A 17,500-nucleotide genomic window follows, 5' to 3' on the forward strand; every position below is an offset into this window, starting at 1 on the left:
GAAAAAAAGCACCAATCTTTCGTTTTCTCTCCGGTTCTACCTGAACCTGGACTCTGATCGGTAAGTGTCGGGTTGTAGATTCAAGCCAAAATCTTTAGTAGTGTGGTGAGAAAATGTTTATCTGGTTAGCAGCTATTATTATTATTTATTAGCTATTATGGTTAGCCTATTTAGCTAATGTATCATTGATAACGATACGATAGTCAACTAGGACGCCTGTAATGTGGATGATGGTTAACTAAGTGAAGTTAACTAGATGTCGGGCGAAATGATAATCTTTCCTTTTTACTGTTACATTTGAGGATTGATAACTAAAGTATGTAGTTAGCTAATGTGGCTAACCGACTGTAGCTTAGCGGTGAAGCTTGAAGCGAATTGTCTTATTTTAACGTGTAAACATTTTTAACATTTTTTTTTTTAAAGTGGCAACTAATGTTAGTTAACTGACAAGACATATTTTTACAAAATGCAGACAAAACATGTAGATACTTTTAGCTACAGGTATCTGCGTCTTAACACACCTGTGTGTGTAAAACGGAAGAACAAACCCCCCCACAAATGTGTTGTCACTGGGGGGGTAAAACCCCACAAATGTGTTGTCACTGGGGGGGTAAAACCCCCACAAATGTGTTGTCACTGGGGGTGAAACACCCACAAATGTGTATTCACTGGAGGGGATCCTGTCCACAGTAGCCTGTGTTAAACAGTGTAAGTTACAGTAAGTGTATATTTATAATTTTGTGAAATATTAGTTGATGTGATACGAAGAGGACTTTAATGGGGCTACAACTTTACCACCATTGAGAATTGATTCAACGTTTAGATGGGGAGTATTTGGCTGTGAGAGCCAATTCATCCTCTTAAACAGAACAAGGTTCATTGGGACTATAAGGAGATGGTTCATTATGTAGTGTTGTTTTTTAGTCCATTATGGGCTAGTATCGAGCTATTCTCAGTGGTGATGGCCAGCTAAGCATTTTCTATGTAGTCTTGTTCTTCGACACTCCCTTGTTGTTTTTCTCACTGTGAAACTCCCCCCGCCCCACCCGACCCCCCAAAACTACTAGCTGGGGGAGTTTCCACTGCAACAATGATCAATATCACGGCACAAGCATGGGACACTGCAGGTGTGTGTATTCATTACGTCCTGCAGCGGAAACACTTTACTGTTTAAGGAAACAAACAACGAAAGGAGGAAGGACCTAGCCGAATTTGTCCAAACCCGAAAACGAGAGATTCTGTTGGGAGTAAAAGGTTTATTTGTTGCAGAATCGGTGTAATGAATACACCCCGGTTTCACTACTGAAGTGAAATGTTGTAAGCAACTTGACAAAATCGGTTCTAGTTATTCGGGTATGGCTTCCTTTTGGACGCTTGTAATTCATGCTGGCTGGTTTGCGAGTCGCATTCCTCATTTTCTGTGTGTTGACATTGCGTAACATTCTGACTCGACAAGCTCTTCTCTCTTGGCCCTGACTGTGCCTGTTCGCCAGCGTTGCCTACTCAAATGGTGACAGAATGTACTTGGAGATTGTTTTGGCCATTATGTTTTTTCATTTGTTAGATAATGACAAGTTGGCAACGACTCCCCATTTTCTGTCCTTCCTGCTGCACACCCACGTGGAGTGTTGGGAATGACGATGCACTATATTATTGCGTTTGATAAACAACATTGTATTTAAGCACTTAGCTTTCTAGGAGTCTGAATGTACAGTACAGTAGGCTATATCACAGCCGGTGGTATTAGCTAGTTATCAACAAACTAAGAAGGCCTCGCCTGCAATGAATGATTGAATCGTGCATCACTAGACTAGTGAGAGTTTAGCTACATGGGTTGTAGCTATTTTAAATGTTTTGTAAACAAACACATTGTTAAACAATGCAAGGATAGTGGGTTTGATTCTCGGGACCGTCCATACATAAAATATACGAGCGCATGACTGTACTTCGCTTTGGATAAAAGCGTCTGCTAAATGGCTTATGATCTATTGAATGATTTGAAACGGCGCGTTGGGCCGTTGAACTAATTCAACCTACATCAGTCAATTCGTTGTTTAATAACTGCCCCCCCACTGGGAACGGAATAACGTGGTAATGAACTACAATGACCATAATCCATTGTGTATAACATAGTTCTTGACCTGATTTCTCAAGTGGATTAACAAGATTTCTCTTTAGAGGTCCTCCTGCGCGTTGTCGTGGAGGGGGCCGACTAATTAACTAATTGACTGATATCGGTTCAATTACTTGATTTCCACGTAGCTTGTTTTTTTTCTTCCCGTGAGCCCAATGTGCCGCAGGGCTATAAAAAAAATAAAAAAAACTCCCCCGTTCCCGCCTCAGACCTGGTCACTGTTGGCACTGTGACTGTACTATAGTCTATTGGACTCATACAGCCTCCCTCTCTCTCTCCCAGCCAGGGCCGGTCCACCACAGCCCCCCCCCCCCCCCACCGTTAAAATAACATAAAATTGATCAGAAATGCAGTGTAGACATTGTTAATGTTGTACATTTTTATTTATTTAACCAGGTAGGCTAGTTGAGAACCAGTTCTCATTTGCAACTGTGACCTGGCCAAGATAAAGCAAAGCAGTGTGACACAGACGACAACACAGAGTTACACATGGAATAAACCATTAACAAGCCAATAACACAATAAGCAAGTCAATGACACAGTAGAAAAAAGAAAGTCTATATACAGTGTGTGCAATTGGCATGAGGAGGTACGCAATAAATAGGCCATAGGAGCGAATAATTACAATTTAGCAGATTAACACTGGAGTGATAAATGAGCAGATGATGATGTGCAAGTAGAGATACTGGCGTGCAAAAGAGCAGAAAAGTAAATAAAAACAGTATGGGGATGATTTAGGTAGATTGGGTGGGCTATTTACAGATGGACTATGTACAGCTGCAGCGATCGGTTAGCTGCTCAGAAAGCTGATGTTTGAAGTTGGTGAGGGAAATAAAAGTCTCCAACTTCAGCGATTTTTGCAATTCGTTCCAGTCACTGGCAGCAGAGAACTGGAAGGAAAGGCGGCCAAATGAGGGGTTGGCTTTGGGGATGATCAGTGAGATATACCTGCTGGAACGTGTGCTACGGGTGGGTGTTGCCATCGTGACCAGTGAACTGAGATAAGGCGGAGCTTTACCTAGCATAGACTTATAGATGACCTGGAGCCAGTTGGTCTGGCGACGAATATGTAGCGAGGGCCAGCCGACTAGAGCATACAGGGACAGTGGTGGGTGGTATAAGGTGATTTGGTAACAAAACGGAGGGCACTGTGATAGACTGCATCCAGTTTGCTGAGTAGAGTATTGAAAGCTATTTTGTAGATGACATCGCCGAAGTCGAGGATCGATAGGATAGTCAGTTTTACGAGGGTATGTTTGGCGGCGTGAGTGAAAGAAGCTTTGTTGCGAAATAGAAAGCCGATTCTAGATTTGATTTTGGATTGGAGATGTTTAATATGACTCTGGATTGAGAGTTTACAGTCAAGCCAGACATTTAGGTATTTATAGATGTCCACATATTCTAGGTCGGGACCGTCCAGGGTGGTGATGCTAGTCGGGCGGGAGGGTGCGTGCAGCAAACGGTTGAAGAGCATGCATTTGGTTTTACTAGCGTTTAAGAGCAAATAAATTAATAAAAAATCCTACAATATGATTTTCTGGATTTTTTTCTTCTCATTTTGTCTGTCATAGTTGAAGTGTACCTATGATGAAAATTACAGGCCTCTCATCTTTTTAAGTGGGAGAACTTGCACAATTGGTGGCTGACTAAATACTTTTTTGCCCCACTGTATATATAGATAGCAATATTGGGCCTATATGAATTGTAGCTACTTTTGAGGCACACGTTGTACTCTATAAACACCTATTTAACCCTGTAAAGACCATCTTTTTATTTAAAATAATCTAAATGTATATACAAAAACCTGTAATTTTTTAAATGACATTCATTTGTGCAATATTAGGGTTCTACATTTAAATTAAATTCAGTGTTTCAGTGTTTCAGTCTTTCAGTGTTTCAGTGTTTCGGTCTTTCAGTGTTTCAGTGTTTCGGTCTTTCAGTGTTTCAGTCTTTCAGTGTTTCAGTCTTTCAGTGTTTCAGTCTTTCAGTCTTTCAGTGTTTCAGTCTTTCAGTGTTTCAGTCTTTCAGTGTTTCAGTGTTTCTGCTGCAGTCCTTTATTTAGCTCCCCAACACAACATAATGTTTCTGTCGAGGTGTTTCACTCTGATGATGCTAGAACACTCTCTTCTTGTGTCGTGTTTTTACTTCCGAGTGAATAGAAGTGGGGTCCTGAGTCCTGAGCTGCCTTGATCTGGCCACCTGGGCAAGGTGTGTCTTTTTGCGATAATTCCACCAAATGACCCTGCTGCCCCCCCCCCCCCCCACACACACACACACACACACACACAGGAGGTCCCGTTCCAGGAAGACATTTACATTTTCTTTCACCCAAGTTAAAAACTTTTTTTTTTTTAAAAGCCCTACAAAAGAATATTCAAAGCTGAATTCTTACATTTTTGAGGAAAGAACATTTATGTCCGATCACCAGAAAGATGATATTTGTTTAATGGACCAACTGTCACTCTAGTGACAGGAGGATAAACAGCACTGATGTCAGCAACAACATGTACCTAGGGCCCTGAAGACTGAGCTAGCCAGCTGTCACTCTAGTGACAGGAGGATAAACAGCACTGATGTCAGCAACAACATGTACCTAGGGCCCTGAAGACTGAGCTAGCCAGCTGTCACTCTAGTGACAGGAGGATAAACAGCACTGATGTCAGCAACAACATGTACCTAGGGCCCTGAAGACTGAGCTAGCCAGCTGCATAACAACGACGTAGGAAGCCATTTTGTTTGTATTGGTATTTAGCTACAGTGCCGTGAAAAAATTGCCCCCTTTCAATTCGTTGGGGACTTTTGTTACAGAATATTATCTGATCTTCAACCAAAAACTAATATTAGATCAAGGGAACCTGAGTGAACAAATAACACAACAATTTACATACTACTTTAATTTGGCCCAACACTCTAACCACTAAGCTACCTGGGCTGCCTGCCCCCCCTACACTCTAACCACTAAGCTACCTGCCCCCCCTACACTCTAACCACTAGGCTGCCTGCCCCCCCTACACTCTAACCACTAGGCTACCTGCCCCCCCTACACTCTAACCACTAGGCTACCTGCCGCCCCTACACTCTAACCACTAGGCTACCTGCCCCCCCTACACTCTGACCACTAGGCTACCTGCCGCCCCTACACTCTAACCACTAGGCTACCTGCCCCCCCTACACTCTAACCACTAGGCTACCTGCCGCCCCTACACTCTAACCACTAGGCTACCTGCCGCCCCTACACTCTAACCACTAGGCTACCTGCCGCCCCTACACTCTAACCACTAGGCTACCTGCCGCCCCTACACTCTAACCACTAGGCTACCTGCCCCCCCCCCCCCCCCCCCCCCACCACTAGGCTACCTGCCGCCCCCCCCCCCCCCTACACTCTAACCACTAGACTACCTGCCGCCCCATTCATGAAAACCTATTAAGTAAGCAGAGTGAGCCCATTGTTGTCTGACAAAGGACATGATATATAGTCTCTCTCTCTGTCTCCGTCCGTCTCTGTCTCCCTCCCCTTTCTGTCTCCCTCTCTGTCTCCCTCTCTGTCTCCCTCCCCTCTCTGTCTCCCTCCCATCTCTGTCTCCCTCCCATCTCTGTCTCCCTCCCATCTCTGTCTCCCTCCCCTCTCTGTCTCCCTCCCCTCTCTGTCTCCCCCTCTCTCTCTCCCTCCAGGTGCCCATGCTCCGGCCCCTCCACTCCAGCAGATGAGTCGTCGACTGCTCTGGCGTAGACGCAGCCGCGCTCCAACGCCCAGATAGTCCCCTGGTCCTGCCCCCCGTCCTGCCGGGAGACAGCAGACTACATTACCCAGCATGCCCTCCTCTGTGCGGGCGGGCAGCCTAAAGGACCCGGAGGTAGCCGAGCTGTTCTTCAAGGAAGACCCAGAGAAACTGTTCTCCGACCTCCGAGAGATAGGACATGGCAGCTTCGGAGCCGTCTACTTTGTATGTACACACACACACACACACACACACACACACACTTCTCTACACCCACACACTCCGTCATCTTTATTGATACAACAGGGCAGGCTCAAGTCTATCTCTAGCTGCCCTTGGTAAAAGAGGGCACTCTCCTGCAATAGTCCTCCTGTAATAGTCCTCCTGTCCCACCTGCAATAGTCCTCCTGTAATAGTCCTCCTGTCCCACCTGCAATAGTCCTCCTGTAATAGTCCTCCTGTAATAGTCCTCGTGTAATAGTCCTCCTGGCGCTCCTGTAATAGTCCTCCTGTAATAGTCCTGTAATAGTCCGTCCTCCTGTAATAGTCCACCTGTAAATGTCCTCCTGTAATAGTCCTCCTGTAATAGTCCTCCTGTCCCGCCTGTAATAGTCCTCCTGTAATAGTCCTCCTGTCCCACCTGTAATAGTCCTCCTGTCCCGCCTGTAATATTCCTGTAATACTCTTCATGTAATAGTCCTCCTATCCCACCTGTAATAGTCCTCCTGTAATAGTCCTAATGTAATAGTCTGCCTGTAATTGTCCTCCTGTAATATTCCTCCTGTAATAGTCCTCCTGTAATAGTCCTCCTGTCCCACCTGTAATAGTCCTGTAATAAACTTCATGTAATAGGCCTCCTGTCCCACCTGTAATAGTCCTCCTGTAATAGTCCACCTGTAATAGTCCTCCTGTAATAGTCCTCCTGTAATAGTCCTCCTGTAACAGTCCTCGTGTAATAGACCTCCTGTAATAATCCACCTGTAATAGTCCTCCTGTCCCGCCTGTCATGTCCTCCTGTAATAGTCCACCTGTAATAGTCCTCCTGTAATAGTCTGCCTGTAATAGACCTCCTGTAATAGCCCTCGTGTAATAGTCCTCGTGTAACAGTCCTCCTAAAATAGACCTACTGTAATAGTCCACCTGTAATAGTCCTCCTGTCCCACCTGTAATTGTCCTCCTGTAATAGTCCTCCCGTCCTCCTGTAATGTCCTCCTGTAATAGGCTTCCTGTAATAGTCCTCCTTCCCACCTGTAACAGGCCTCTTGTCCCGCCTGTGTTCTCTGTGTCTAAGGCGCGGGATGTACGATCTACAGAGGTGGTGGCCATCAAGAAGATGTCTTATAGTGGAAAGCAGTCCAACGAGGTGAGACAGACACGTTATGTACTATATTTATTACCTTTATTTGATAGGGGACAACAGAAACAGAAGTCTCAGTACACTTGAGAAATGATTATGTTAAAGCACACACACTCCGATACAAATGTGTGAGCTGAACACACACACACACACATCGTCTCACGCTCCAAGGTCACCCCACGGCTCTCTCACACACTCTCACTCTCGCCTTGCTTCTGCTCCTAATGACAGAGTAGCTATACTCGGATTAAGACCTAATCTGTGTACGATGAGAGTCGCCCACCAGGAGACCGAAGGCAGACAGGAACATGCCACACATGAGATCATACATTTTTTTGAAGAAGATCTACAATGTTGTCTTTAGGTTGTGTTCTTTCAGGGTGGGCTAGGTGTTTACTTTGCACTCTTATTTACCCAGGTATGTTGGTTGATTTAAAGAACCAATGTCTCCGCTGAAATAAATGCAAAGCAGTCTGCGTCTTTTATAGTTTATTTTTTAATACCATCTGTCTCCTCCTCCACCTCTTTTGCTCGCTCTCTGCTCGCTCTCTCCCCTCTTCTCTCTCCTTCTCCCCTCTTTTCTCTCTCCTTCTCCCCTCTTTTCTCTCTCCTTCTCCCCTCTTTTCTCTCTCCTTTTCCCCTCTTTTCTCTCTCCTTCTCCTCTCTTTTCTCTCTCCTTCTCCTCTCTTTTCTCTCTCCTTCTCCTCTCTTTTCTCTCTCCTTCTCCTCTCTTTTCTCTCTCCTTCTCCTCTCTTTTCTCTCTCCTTCTCCTCTCTTTTCTCTCTCCTTCTCCTCTCTTTTCTCTCTCCTTCTCCTCTCTTTTCTCTCTCCTTCTCCGCTCTTTTCTCTCTCCTTCTCTGCTCTTTTCTCTCTCCTTCTCTGCTCTTTTCTCTCTCCTTCTCCTCTCTTTTCTCTCTCCTTCTCCTCTCTTTTCTCTCTCCTTCTCCTCTCTTTTCTCTCTCCTCTCTTTTCTCTCTCCTTCTCCTCTCTTTTCTCTCTCCTTCTCCGCTCTTTTCTCTCTCCTTCTCTGCTATTTTCTCTCTCCTTCTCTGCTCTTTTCTCTCTCCTTCTCCTCTCTTTTCTCTCTCCTTCTCCTCTCTTTTATCTCTCCTTCTCCCCTCTTTTCTCTCTCCTTCTCCTCTCTTTTCTCTCTCCTTCTCCCCTCTTTTCTCTCTCCTTCTCCCCTCTTTTCTCTCTCCTTCTCCCCTCTTTTCTCTCTCCTTTTCCCCTCTTTTCTCTCTTTATTTTCTTTCTTTCTCAATAATTATCACCCCATTTTCAAGGCTTCCTTGTCTAGCTAAGATTATTGAATCCTTTGTAAATGTACAATTTCTGCCTTTAAAAAAAAAAAAATTCGGAGAAATGTATTTTGAATGTTAACCAATCAGGTTTGGTCATATTACAGCAACCACTTTAGTTGTAACTTTATGTACATGAATATAAATACTTATTATTGGGGTATTGTGATGTCATTATGGGGTATTGTGATGTCATTATGGGGTATTGTGATGTCATTATGGGGCATTTGGATTGATATTGATTTGATATATTTTTTTTAAACATATAGACAAAATGGCGGCAGGGGATATGTCCGCCGTTTTACGCCTTTCTAACCAATTGTGATATTATGTGTTTTTGTTGTTGCGATATTTGTAAATTATTTTGTACATAATGTTTCTAAAACCGTATCTTACGGAAAAAAAGAGCTTCTGGATATCAGGACAGCGATCACTCACCTCGGATTAGACAAAGATTTGTTCTTCAACAACAGCAGCAAGCAGGACTCACACGATATTCTCCAAACACCCTATAGGGCAGACATCCCAATTATTTGCAAGAGGAAGCTGGTGCACGAAATTTGAGGAAGTCTCTAGATTTTGCTCGCCTGAAGTAGAGTATATTGTGATAAACTGCAGGCCACACTACTTGCCTAGAGAGTTCTCAGCTATACTTTTCGTGGCTGTTTATTTACCACCACAGATGGATGCTGCACTAACTCAGTCAGATGTATAAGGAACAAAGCCAACAGGAAACCACTCATCCAGAGGCGGCGCTCCTAGTGGCCGGAGACTTTAATGCAGGGAAACTTAAATCTGTTTTACCACATTTCTATCAACATGTTAAATGTGCAACCAGAGGGAAAACATTCTAGATCACCTGTACTCCACACACAGAGACGCGTACAAAGCTCTCCCTCTCCCTCCATTTGTTAAATCCGACCACAACTCTATCCTCCTGATTCCTGCTTAAAAGCTAAAATTAAAGCAGGAAGCACCAGTTACTCGGTCTATAAAAAAAAGTGGTCAGATGAAGCAGATGCTAAACTACAGGACTGTTCTGCTATCACAGACTGGAATATGTTCCGGGATTCTTCCGGTGACATTGAGGAGTACACCACATCAGTGGCTTTATCAATAAGTGCATTGAGGAAGTGGTCCCCACAGTGACTGTACGTACATATCTCAACCAGAAGCCATGGATTACAGGCAACATCCGCATCGAGCTAAAGGGTAGAGCTGCGGCTTTCAAGGAGCGGGACACAAATCCGGATGCCTATAAGAAATCCCGCTATGCCCTCAGATGAACCATCAAACAAGCAAAGCATCAATACAGGACTAAGATTGAATCATGTCGGATGTGGCAGGGCTTGCAAACTATTACAGACTACAAAGGGAAGCCCAGCCGCGAGCTGCCCAGTGACATGAGCCTACCAGATGAGCTAAATCACTTCTATGCTCGCTTCGAGGCAAGCAAAACTGAGGCATGCATGAGAGCATCAGCTGTTCCGGACGACTGTGTGATCACGCTCTCCGTAGCCGACCTGAGTAAGACCTTTAAACAGGTCAAAATACACAAGGCTGCGGGGCCAGACAGATTACCAGGTGCTCTGCTCCGGGCATGTGCTGACCAACTGGCAGGTGTCTTCACTGACATTTTCAGTCTGTAATACCAACATGTTTCAAGCAGACCACCATAGTCCCTGTGCCCAAGCACACAAAGGCAACCTGCCTAAATGACTACCGACCCGTAGCACTCACGTCCGTAGCCATGAAGTGCTTTGAAAGGCTGGTCATGGCTCACATCAACACTACTATCCCAGAAACCCCTAGACCCACTCCAATTTGCATACCGCCCAAACAGATCCACAGATGATACAATCTCTATTGCACTCCACACTGCCCTTTCCCACCTGGACAAAAGGAACACCTACGTGAGAATGCTGTTCATTGACTACAGCTCAGCGTTCAACACCATAGTACCCTCAAAGCTCATCACCAAGCTAAGGAACCTGAGACTAAATACCTCCGTCTGCAACTGGATCCTGGACTTCCTGTCAGGCCGCCCCCAGGTGGTGAGGGTAGGTAGCAACACATCTGCCACACTGATCCTCAACACTGGAGCTCCCCGGGGGTGCGTGCTCAGTCCTCTCCTGTACTCCCTGTTCACCCACGACTGCATGGCCAGGCACGACTCCAACACCATCATTAAGTTTGCTGTTGACACAACAGTGGTAGGCCTGATCACTGACAACGACGAGACAGCCTATAGGGAGGAGGTCAGAAACCTGGCCGGGTAGTGCCAGAATAACAACCTATCCCAAGACTAAGGAGATGATTGTGGACTACAGGAAAAGGAGCACCGAGCACGCCCCCATTCTCATCGACAGGGCTGTAGTGGAGCAGGTTGAGAGCTTCAAATTCCTTGGTGTCCACATCAACAACCAACTAGGTTGGTCCAAACACACCAAGACAATCGTGAAGTGGGCACGACAAAGCCTATTCCCCCTCAGGAAACTAAAAAGATTTGGCATGGGACCTGAGATCCTCAAAAGGTTCTACAGCTGCAACATCGAGAGCATCCTGAACGGTTGCATCACTTCCTGGTACGGCAACTGCTCGGCCTCCAACCGCAAGGCACTTCATAGGGTAGTGCGTATGGACCAGTACATCACTGGGGCCAAGCTGCCTGCCATCCAGGACCTCTACATCAGCTTTTAGTTTGAATGCACCGCATTGCTGGAACAAAATAAAACATCGATTTCATCTTGATGTTGTGGTGCCGTTCAGGCAATTTAAGTAATTGATTTGGGGAGGAATGTAACTGTTCTGTTCTGTGTGATTTGTGATGATTTATTTGTGCTTCCCATGACTGTGTTTTTGCATTTTTATATGCATATTTGTATAATGTGTATGTTCATATTGAATTATACAATATATTATTATTGGACATTTTTATTTAATTGTTTTAATAAATGTTGAATAAAACATGTTAATTCTCTCTCTCTCTCACACACAGAAATGGCAGGACATCATAAAAGAGGTGAAGTTTCTCCAGAGGATTCAACATCCCAACAGTATAGAGTACAAGGGCTGCTACCTACGAGAACACACAGCATGGGTAAGACACACACACACACACACACACACACACACTTGACTTTGGAGGACTACTACCTAGAACACACACGATAACAAACACACACACTTTCTTAGCCCCTTTCTCTTAATGTTCTGTTGTCATAATGTGTTCTGTGTGTTCTGTGTGTTCCGTGTGTTCCGTGTTCTCTCTGTGTCCAGTTAGTGATGGAGTACTGTCTGGGTTCAGCCTCTGATGTTCTAGAAGGTAAGAATGTTTTTTAAAATACAACAGCTGTTCTGTTTGACATGTATTCTACTGCGTCAAGTCAACTTAGACTGTGTGTTTTGGATTCCGTTACGCTCAACCTGTTTAATCCTTAGCAAATGTTTTCTGAAATATTCTCTCACCGATTTAGTTCATAAAAAGCCTCTTCAGGAAATGGAGATCGCTGCCATTACCCATGGTGCTTTGCAGGGTTTGGCCTACCTTCACTCCCACAACATGATTCACAGGTGAGGGGTTTACCTGACAGTTTGAAGCATGGTGATTATATCACACCTACTAACCCAGTGGTTCTCTCTCTCTCTCCCTCCCTGCCTCCCTCCCTCCCTCCCTCCCATCTCTCTCTCTCCCCCTCCCTCCCTCCCTCCCTCCCACCTCGCTCTCTGTCTCTCTCTCTCCCCCTCCCTCCCAGAGACATCAAAGCAGGTAACATCCTACTGACGGAGCCAGGTCAGGTCAAGCTTGCTGACTTTGGCTCCGCCTCCATCGCTTCCCCAGCCAACTCCTTCGTGGGGACGCCATATTGGTGAGGGACAGCAGAGACAGACAGTCACGGGGGTCTACCAGGCGGCAAGCTTTGACCACATGACAGTTTTTTTAATTCTATACATTATGCAAAATGTTCAATGATTGTAATTGATCCCCCCACCTCGCCCCATTCTCTGCAGGATGGCCCCAGAGGTGATCTTGGCCATGGACGAGGGCCAGTATGACGGAAAGGTGGATGTCTGGTCCCTTGGGATCACCTGTGTCGAGCTAGGTAAAGGGTGTGGGTGGTTTTCCATCGTTTATATGTGTAACATACTGTGTGTATTAGGATTTCCGTTAACCAGCAATTGTCAGCTTTTTGCTAAAAATAAATAAATGAAAAATACGTTGTTTTTTTTAGGGTAAATGTATTTAAAAAAAAAATACATTTCTTTATTTTTTATTTATTTTTTGTATATTTTTTTTAAATAAAATTGTAGCCGGCGAAATTGTCTGGGAGGGAAAAAATGGCTGATTAGGCTGCCTGTCATACACCCCAATTTTCAGCACCATTCTTTCACTCCACCATTCTCTCACTTCACCATTCTCTCACTCTACCATTCTCTCACTCCACCCACCATTCTCTCACTCTACCATTCTCCCACTCCACCCACCATTTTCTCACTCCACCCACCATTCTCTCACTCCACCCACCATTCTCTCACTCCACCACCATTCTCTCACTCCACCCACCATTCTCTCACTCTACCATTCTCTCACTCTACCATTCTCTCACCACCCTTCTCTCACTCCACCATTCTCTCACTCTACCATTTTCTCACTCCACCCTTCTCTCACTCCACCATTCTCTCACTCCACCATTCTCTCTCTCCACCATTCTCTCACTCCACCATTCTCTCACTCCACCATTCTCTCACTCCACCCTTCTCTCACTCCACCATTCTCTCACTCCACCATTCTCTCACTCCACCATTCTCTCACTCCACCATTCTCTCACTCCACCATTCTCTCACTCCACCATTCTCTCACTCCACCCACCATTCTCTCACTCCACCCACCATTCTCTCACTCCACCCACCATTCTCTCACTCCACCCACCATTCTCTCACTCCACCCACCATTCTCTCACTCCACCATTCTCTCACCCACCATTCTCTCACTCCACCATTCTCTCACTCCTTGCACGCTGCCTTACTGTGAGGAGAGAGAATCCGTGGCCTACGTTACCGTTGGCCTTTTTCATTGAAGTAAAACGAAAGTTGGAGAAAACTGAGTAGGCTATGCCAATAGGGCCTGATTCAGACTGAGTAGGCTATGCCAATAGGGCCCGATTCAGACTGAGTAGGCTATGCCAATAGGGCCCGATTCAGACTGAGTAGGCTATGCCAATAGGGCCCGATTCAGACTGAGTAGGCTATGCCAATAGGGCCCGATTCAGACTGAGTAGGCTATGCCGATAGGGCCAGGTTCAGACTGAGTAGGCTATGCCGATAGGGCCCGATTCAGACTGAGTAGGCTATGCCGATAGGGCCCGATTCAGCCTGAGTAGGCTATGCCAACGGGGCCCGATTCAGACTGCGTAGGCTATGCCAATGGGGCCCGATTCAGACTGAGTAGGCTATGCCAATAGGGCCCGATTCAGACTGAGTAGGCTATGCCAATAGGGCCCGATTCAGACTGAGTAGGCTATGCCAATAGGGCCCGATTCAGACTGAGTAGGCTATGCCAATAGGGCCCGATTCAGACTGAGTAGGCTATGCCAATAGGGCCCGATTCAGACTGAGTAGGCTATGCCAATAGGGCCCGATTCAGACTGAGTAGGCTATGCCAATAGGGCCCGATTCAGACTGAGTAGGCTATGCCGATAGGGCCCGATTCAGACTGAGTAGGCTATGCCGATAGGGCCCGATTCAGACTGAGTAGGCTATGCCGATAGGGCCCGATTCAGACTGAGTAGGCTATGCCGATAGGGCCCGATTCAGACTGAGTAGGCTATGCCGATAGGGCCCGATTCAGACTGAGTAGGCTATGCCAATAGGGCCCGATTCAGACTGAGTAGGCTATGCCAATAGGGCCCGATTCAGACTGAGTAGGCTATGCCGATAGGGCCAGATTCAGACTGAGTAGGCTATGCCGATAGGGCCCGATTCAGACTGAGTAGGCTATGCCGATAGGGCCCGATTCAGCCTGAGTAGGCTATGCCAACGGGGCCCGATTCAGACTGCGTAGGCTATGCCAATGGGGCCCGATTCAGACTGAGTAGGCTATGCCAATAGGGCCCGATTCAGACTGAGTAGGCTATGCCAATAGGGCCCGATTCAGACTGAGTAGGCTATGCCGATAGGGCCCGATTCAGACTGAGTAGGCTATGCCGATAGGGCCCGATTCAGACTGAGTAGGCTATGCCGATAGGGCCCGATTCAGACTGAGTAGGCTATGCCGATAGGGCCCGATTCAGACTGAGTAGGCTATGCCGATAGGGCCCGATTCAGACTGAGTAGGCTATGCCGATAGGGCCCGATTCAGACTGAGTAGGCTATGCCGATAGGGCCCGATTCAGACTGAGTAGGCTATGCCGATAGGGCCCGATTCAGACTGAGTAGGCTATGCCAATAGGGCCCGATTCAGACTGAGTAGGCTATGCCAATAGGGCCCGATTCAGACTGAGTAGGCTATGCCGATAGGGCCAGATTCAGACTGAGTAGGCTATGCCGATAGGGCCCGATTCAGACTGAGTAGGCTATGCCGATAGGGCCCGATTCAGCCTGAGTAGGCTATGCCAACGGGGCCCGATTCAGACTGCGTAGGCTATGCCAATGGGGCCCGATTCAGACTGAGTAGGCTATGCCAATAGGGCCCGATTCAGACTGAGTAGGCTATGCCAATAGGGCCCGATTCAGACTGAGTAGGCTATGCCAATAGGGCCCGATTCAGACTGAGTAGGCTATGCCAATAGGGCCCGATTCAGACTGAGTAGGCTATGCCAATAGGGCCCGATTCAGACTGAGTAGGCTATGCCAATAGGGCCCGATTCAGACTGAGTAGGCTATGCCAATAGGGCCCGATTCAGACTGAGTAGGCTATGCCAATAGGGCCCGATTCAGACTGCGTCCGATTCAGACGCAAGGAAATCAAGCCTTTTTTTTATGCACTTCTCAGTATTTGATTTCCAGTAGATTTCCTTCTGGCTTTTTCTACTCTTGGACCTGAATGCATATAGATGTCTGGTACATTCAAATCTTCCCGGTTACGTTGTCCTAACGGAAACCCTGGTGTGTGTGTGTTTCCTTGTGTGTGTGTGTTTCCTGGTGTGTGTGTGTTTCCTGGTGTGTGTGTGTTTCCTTGTGTGTGTGTGTTTCCTGGTGTGTGTGTGTTTCCTGGTGTGTGTGTGTTTCCTTGTGTGTGTGTGTTTCCTGGTGTGTGTGTGTTTCCTTGTGTGTGTGTGTTTCCTTGTGTGTGTGTGTTTCCTTGTGTGTGTGTGTTTCCTTGTGTGTGTGTGTTTCCTGGTGTGTGTGTGTGTTTCCTGGTGTGTGTGTGTGTTTCCTGGTGTGTGTGTGTGTTTCCTGGTGTGTGTGTGTTTCCTGGTGTGTGTGTGTTTCCTGGTGTGTGTGTGTTTCCTGGTGTGTGTGTGTTTCCTTGTGTGTGTGTGTGTTTCCTTGTGTGTGTGTGTGTTTCCTGGTGTGTGTGTGTTTCCTGGTGTGTGTGTGTTTCCTGGTGTGTGTGTGTTTCCTGGTGTGTGTGTGTTTCCTGGTGTGTGTGTGTTTCCTTGTGTGTGTGTGTTTCCTGGTGTGTGTGTGTTTCCTGGTGTGTGTGTGTGTTTCCTGGTGTGTGTGTGTGTTTCCTGGTGTGTGTGTGTGTTTCCTGGTGTGTGTGTGTTTCCTGGTGTGTGTGTGTTTCCTGGTGTGTGTGTGTTTCCTTGTGTGTGTGTGTGTTTCCTTGTGTGTGTGTGTGTTTTCCTGGTGTGTGTGTGTTTCCTGGTGTGTGTGTGTTTCCTGGTGTGTGTGTGTTTCCTGGTGTGTGTGTGTTTCCTGGTGTGTGTGTGTTTCCTTGTGTGTGTGTGTTTCCTGGTGTGTGTGTGTTTCCTGGTGTGTGTGTGTTTCCTGGTGTGTGTGTGTGTTTCCTGGTGTGTGTGTGTTTCCTGGTGTGTGTGTGTTTCCTTGTGTGTGTGTGTTTCCTGGTGTGTGTGTGTGTGTTTCCTGGTGTGTGTGTGTTTCCTGGTGTGTGTGTGTTTCCTGGTGTGTGTGTGTATCCTGGTGTGTGTGTGTTTCCTGGTGTGTGTGTGTTTCCTGGTGTGTGTGTGTTTCCTGGTGTGTGTGTGTTTCCTGGTGTGTGTGTGTGTTTCCTGGTGTGTGTGTGTGTTTCCTGGTGTGTGTGTGTTTCCTTGTGTGTGTGTGTTTCCTGGTGTGTGTGTGTTTCCTGGTGTGTGTGTGTTTCCTGGTGTGTGTGTGTTTCCTGGTGTGTGTGTGTGTTTCCTGGTGTGTGTGTGTTTCCTGGTGTGTGTGTGTTTCCTGGTGTGTGTGTGTGTTTCCTGGTGTGTGTGTGTTTCCTGGTGTGTGTGTGTTTCCTGGTGTGTGTGTGTGTTTCCTGGTGTGTGTGTGTTTCCTGGTGTGTGTGTGTGTTTCCTGGTGTGTGTGTGTTTCCTGGTGTGTGTGTGTGTTTCCTGGTGTGTGTGTGTTTCCTGGTGTGTGTGTGTTTCCTGGTGTGTGTGTGTTTCCTGGTGTACAGCGGAGAGGAAGCCTCCTCTGTTTAATATGAACGCCATGAGTGCCTTGTACCACATAGCGCAGAATGAGAGTCCTACACTGCAGTCCAGAGACTGGTGAGTGTTACAGACACACACACACACACACACACACACACACACACACAGCCCAATATCTTTTCATAAGTAGATAGCGTTGTCATTTCTATCATAGGTGGATTTTACTGTTACTTTAATTGTCTTGCCCCTGATCTCTCTGTCTCCTCCTCTCTCTTTCCTCCCTCGTTTCCCGATCCCTCTCTGTCTCCTCCTCTCTCGCTCCTCCCTCGTTTCCTGATCTCTCTCTCTCCACCTCTTTCCCTCGTTTCCTGATCCCCCCTCTCTCCCCCTCTTTCCACCCCTTTCCCTCCTCCCTCATTTCCTGATCCCCCCTCTCTCCCCCTCTTTCCACCCCTTTC

At 46.6% G+C, this 17,500-nt stretch overlaps 1 protein-coding gene across 2 annotated transcripts in view; it reads left to right on the forward strand.

Moving 5' to 3' along the window:
* The window catches only part of LOC110492874 (serine/threonine-protein kinase TAO1), a 42,794-nt gene that overhangs the window by 471 nt on the left and 24,823 nt on the right, over positions 1-17,500 (forward strand). The window contains exons 2-10 of one of the 2 annotated variants that reach the window (XM_090188798.1): positions 1-60; positions 5,807-6,078; positions 7,145-7,216; positions 11,507-11,608; positions 11,788-11,833; positions 11,985-12,081; positions 12,264-12,377; positions 12,520-12,611; positions 17,066-17,159. The exon at positions 1-60 is cut by the window's left edge and continues 24 nt beyond it. In XM_090188798.1, coding sequence (XP_090044924.1) covers positions 5,947-6,078; positions 7,145-7,216; positions 11,507-11,608; positions 11,788-11,833; positions 11,985-12,081; positions 12,264-12,377; positions 12,520-12,611; positions 17,066-17,159 — 749 coding nt within the window. In that variant the 5' untranslated portion in view covers positions 1-60; positions 5,807-5,946. Of the gene's footprint in view, positions 61-2,859; positions 4,343-5,806; positions 6,079-7,144; positions 7,217-11,506; positions 11,609-11,787; positions 11,834-11,984; positions 12,082-12,263; positions 12,378-12,519; positions 12,612-17,065; positions 17,160-17,500 lie in introns of those variants that run through there. The other variant, XM_036989504.2, reaches the window with a different exon arrangement.

Source organism: Oncorhynchus mykiss, chromosome 10 (genome assembly GCF_057628025.1).
Source record: "Oncorhynchus mykiss isolate SJ-2025 chromosome 10, ASM5762802v1, whole genome shotgun sequence".
Lineage (NCBI taxonomy): Eukaryota > Metazoa > Chordata > Actinopteri > Salmoniformes > Salmonidae > Oncorhynchus > Oncorhynchus mykiss.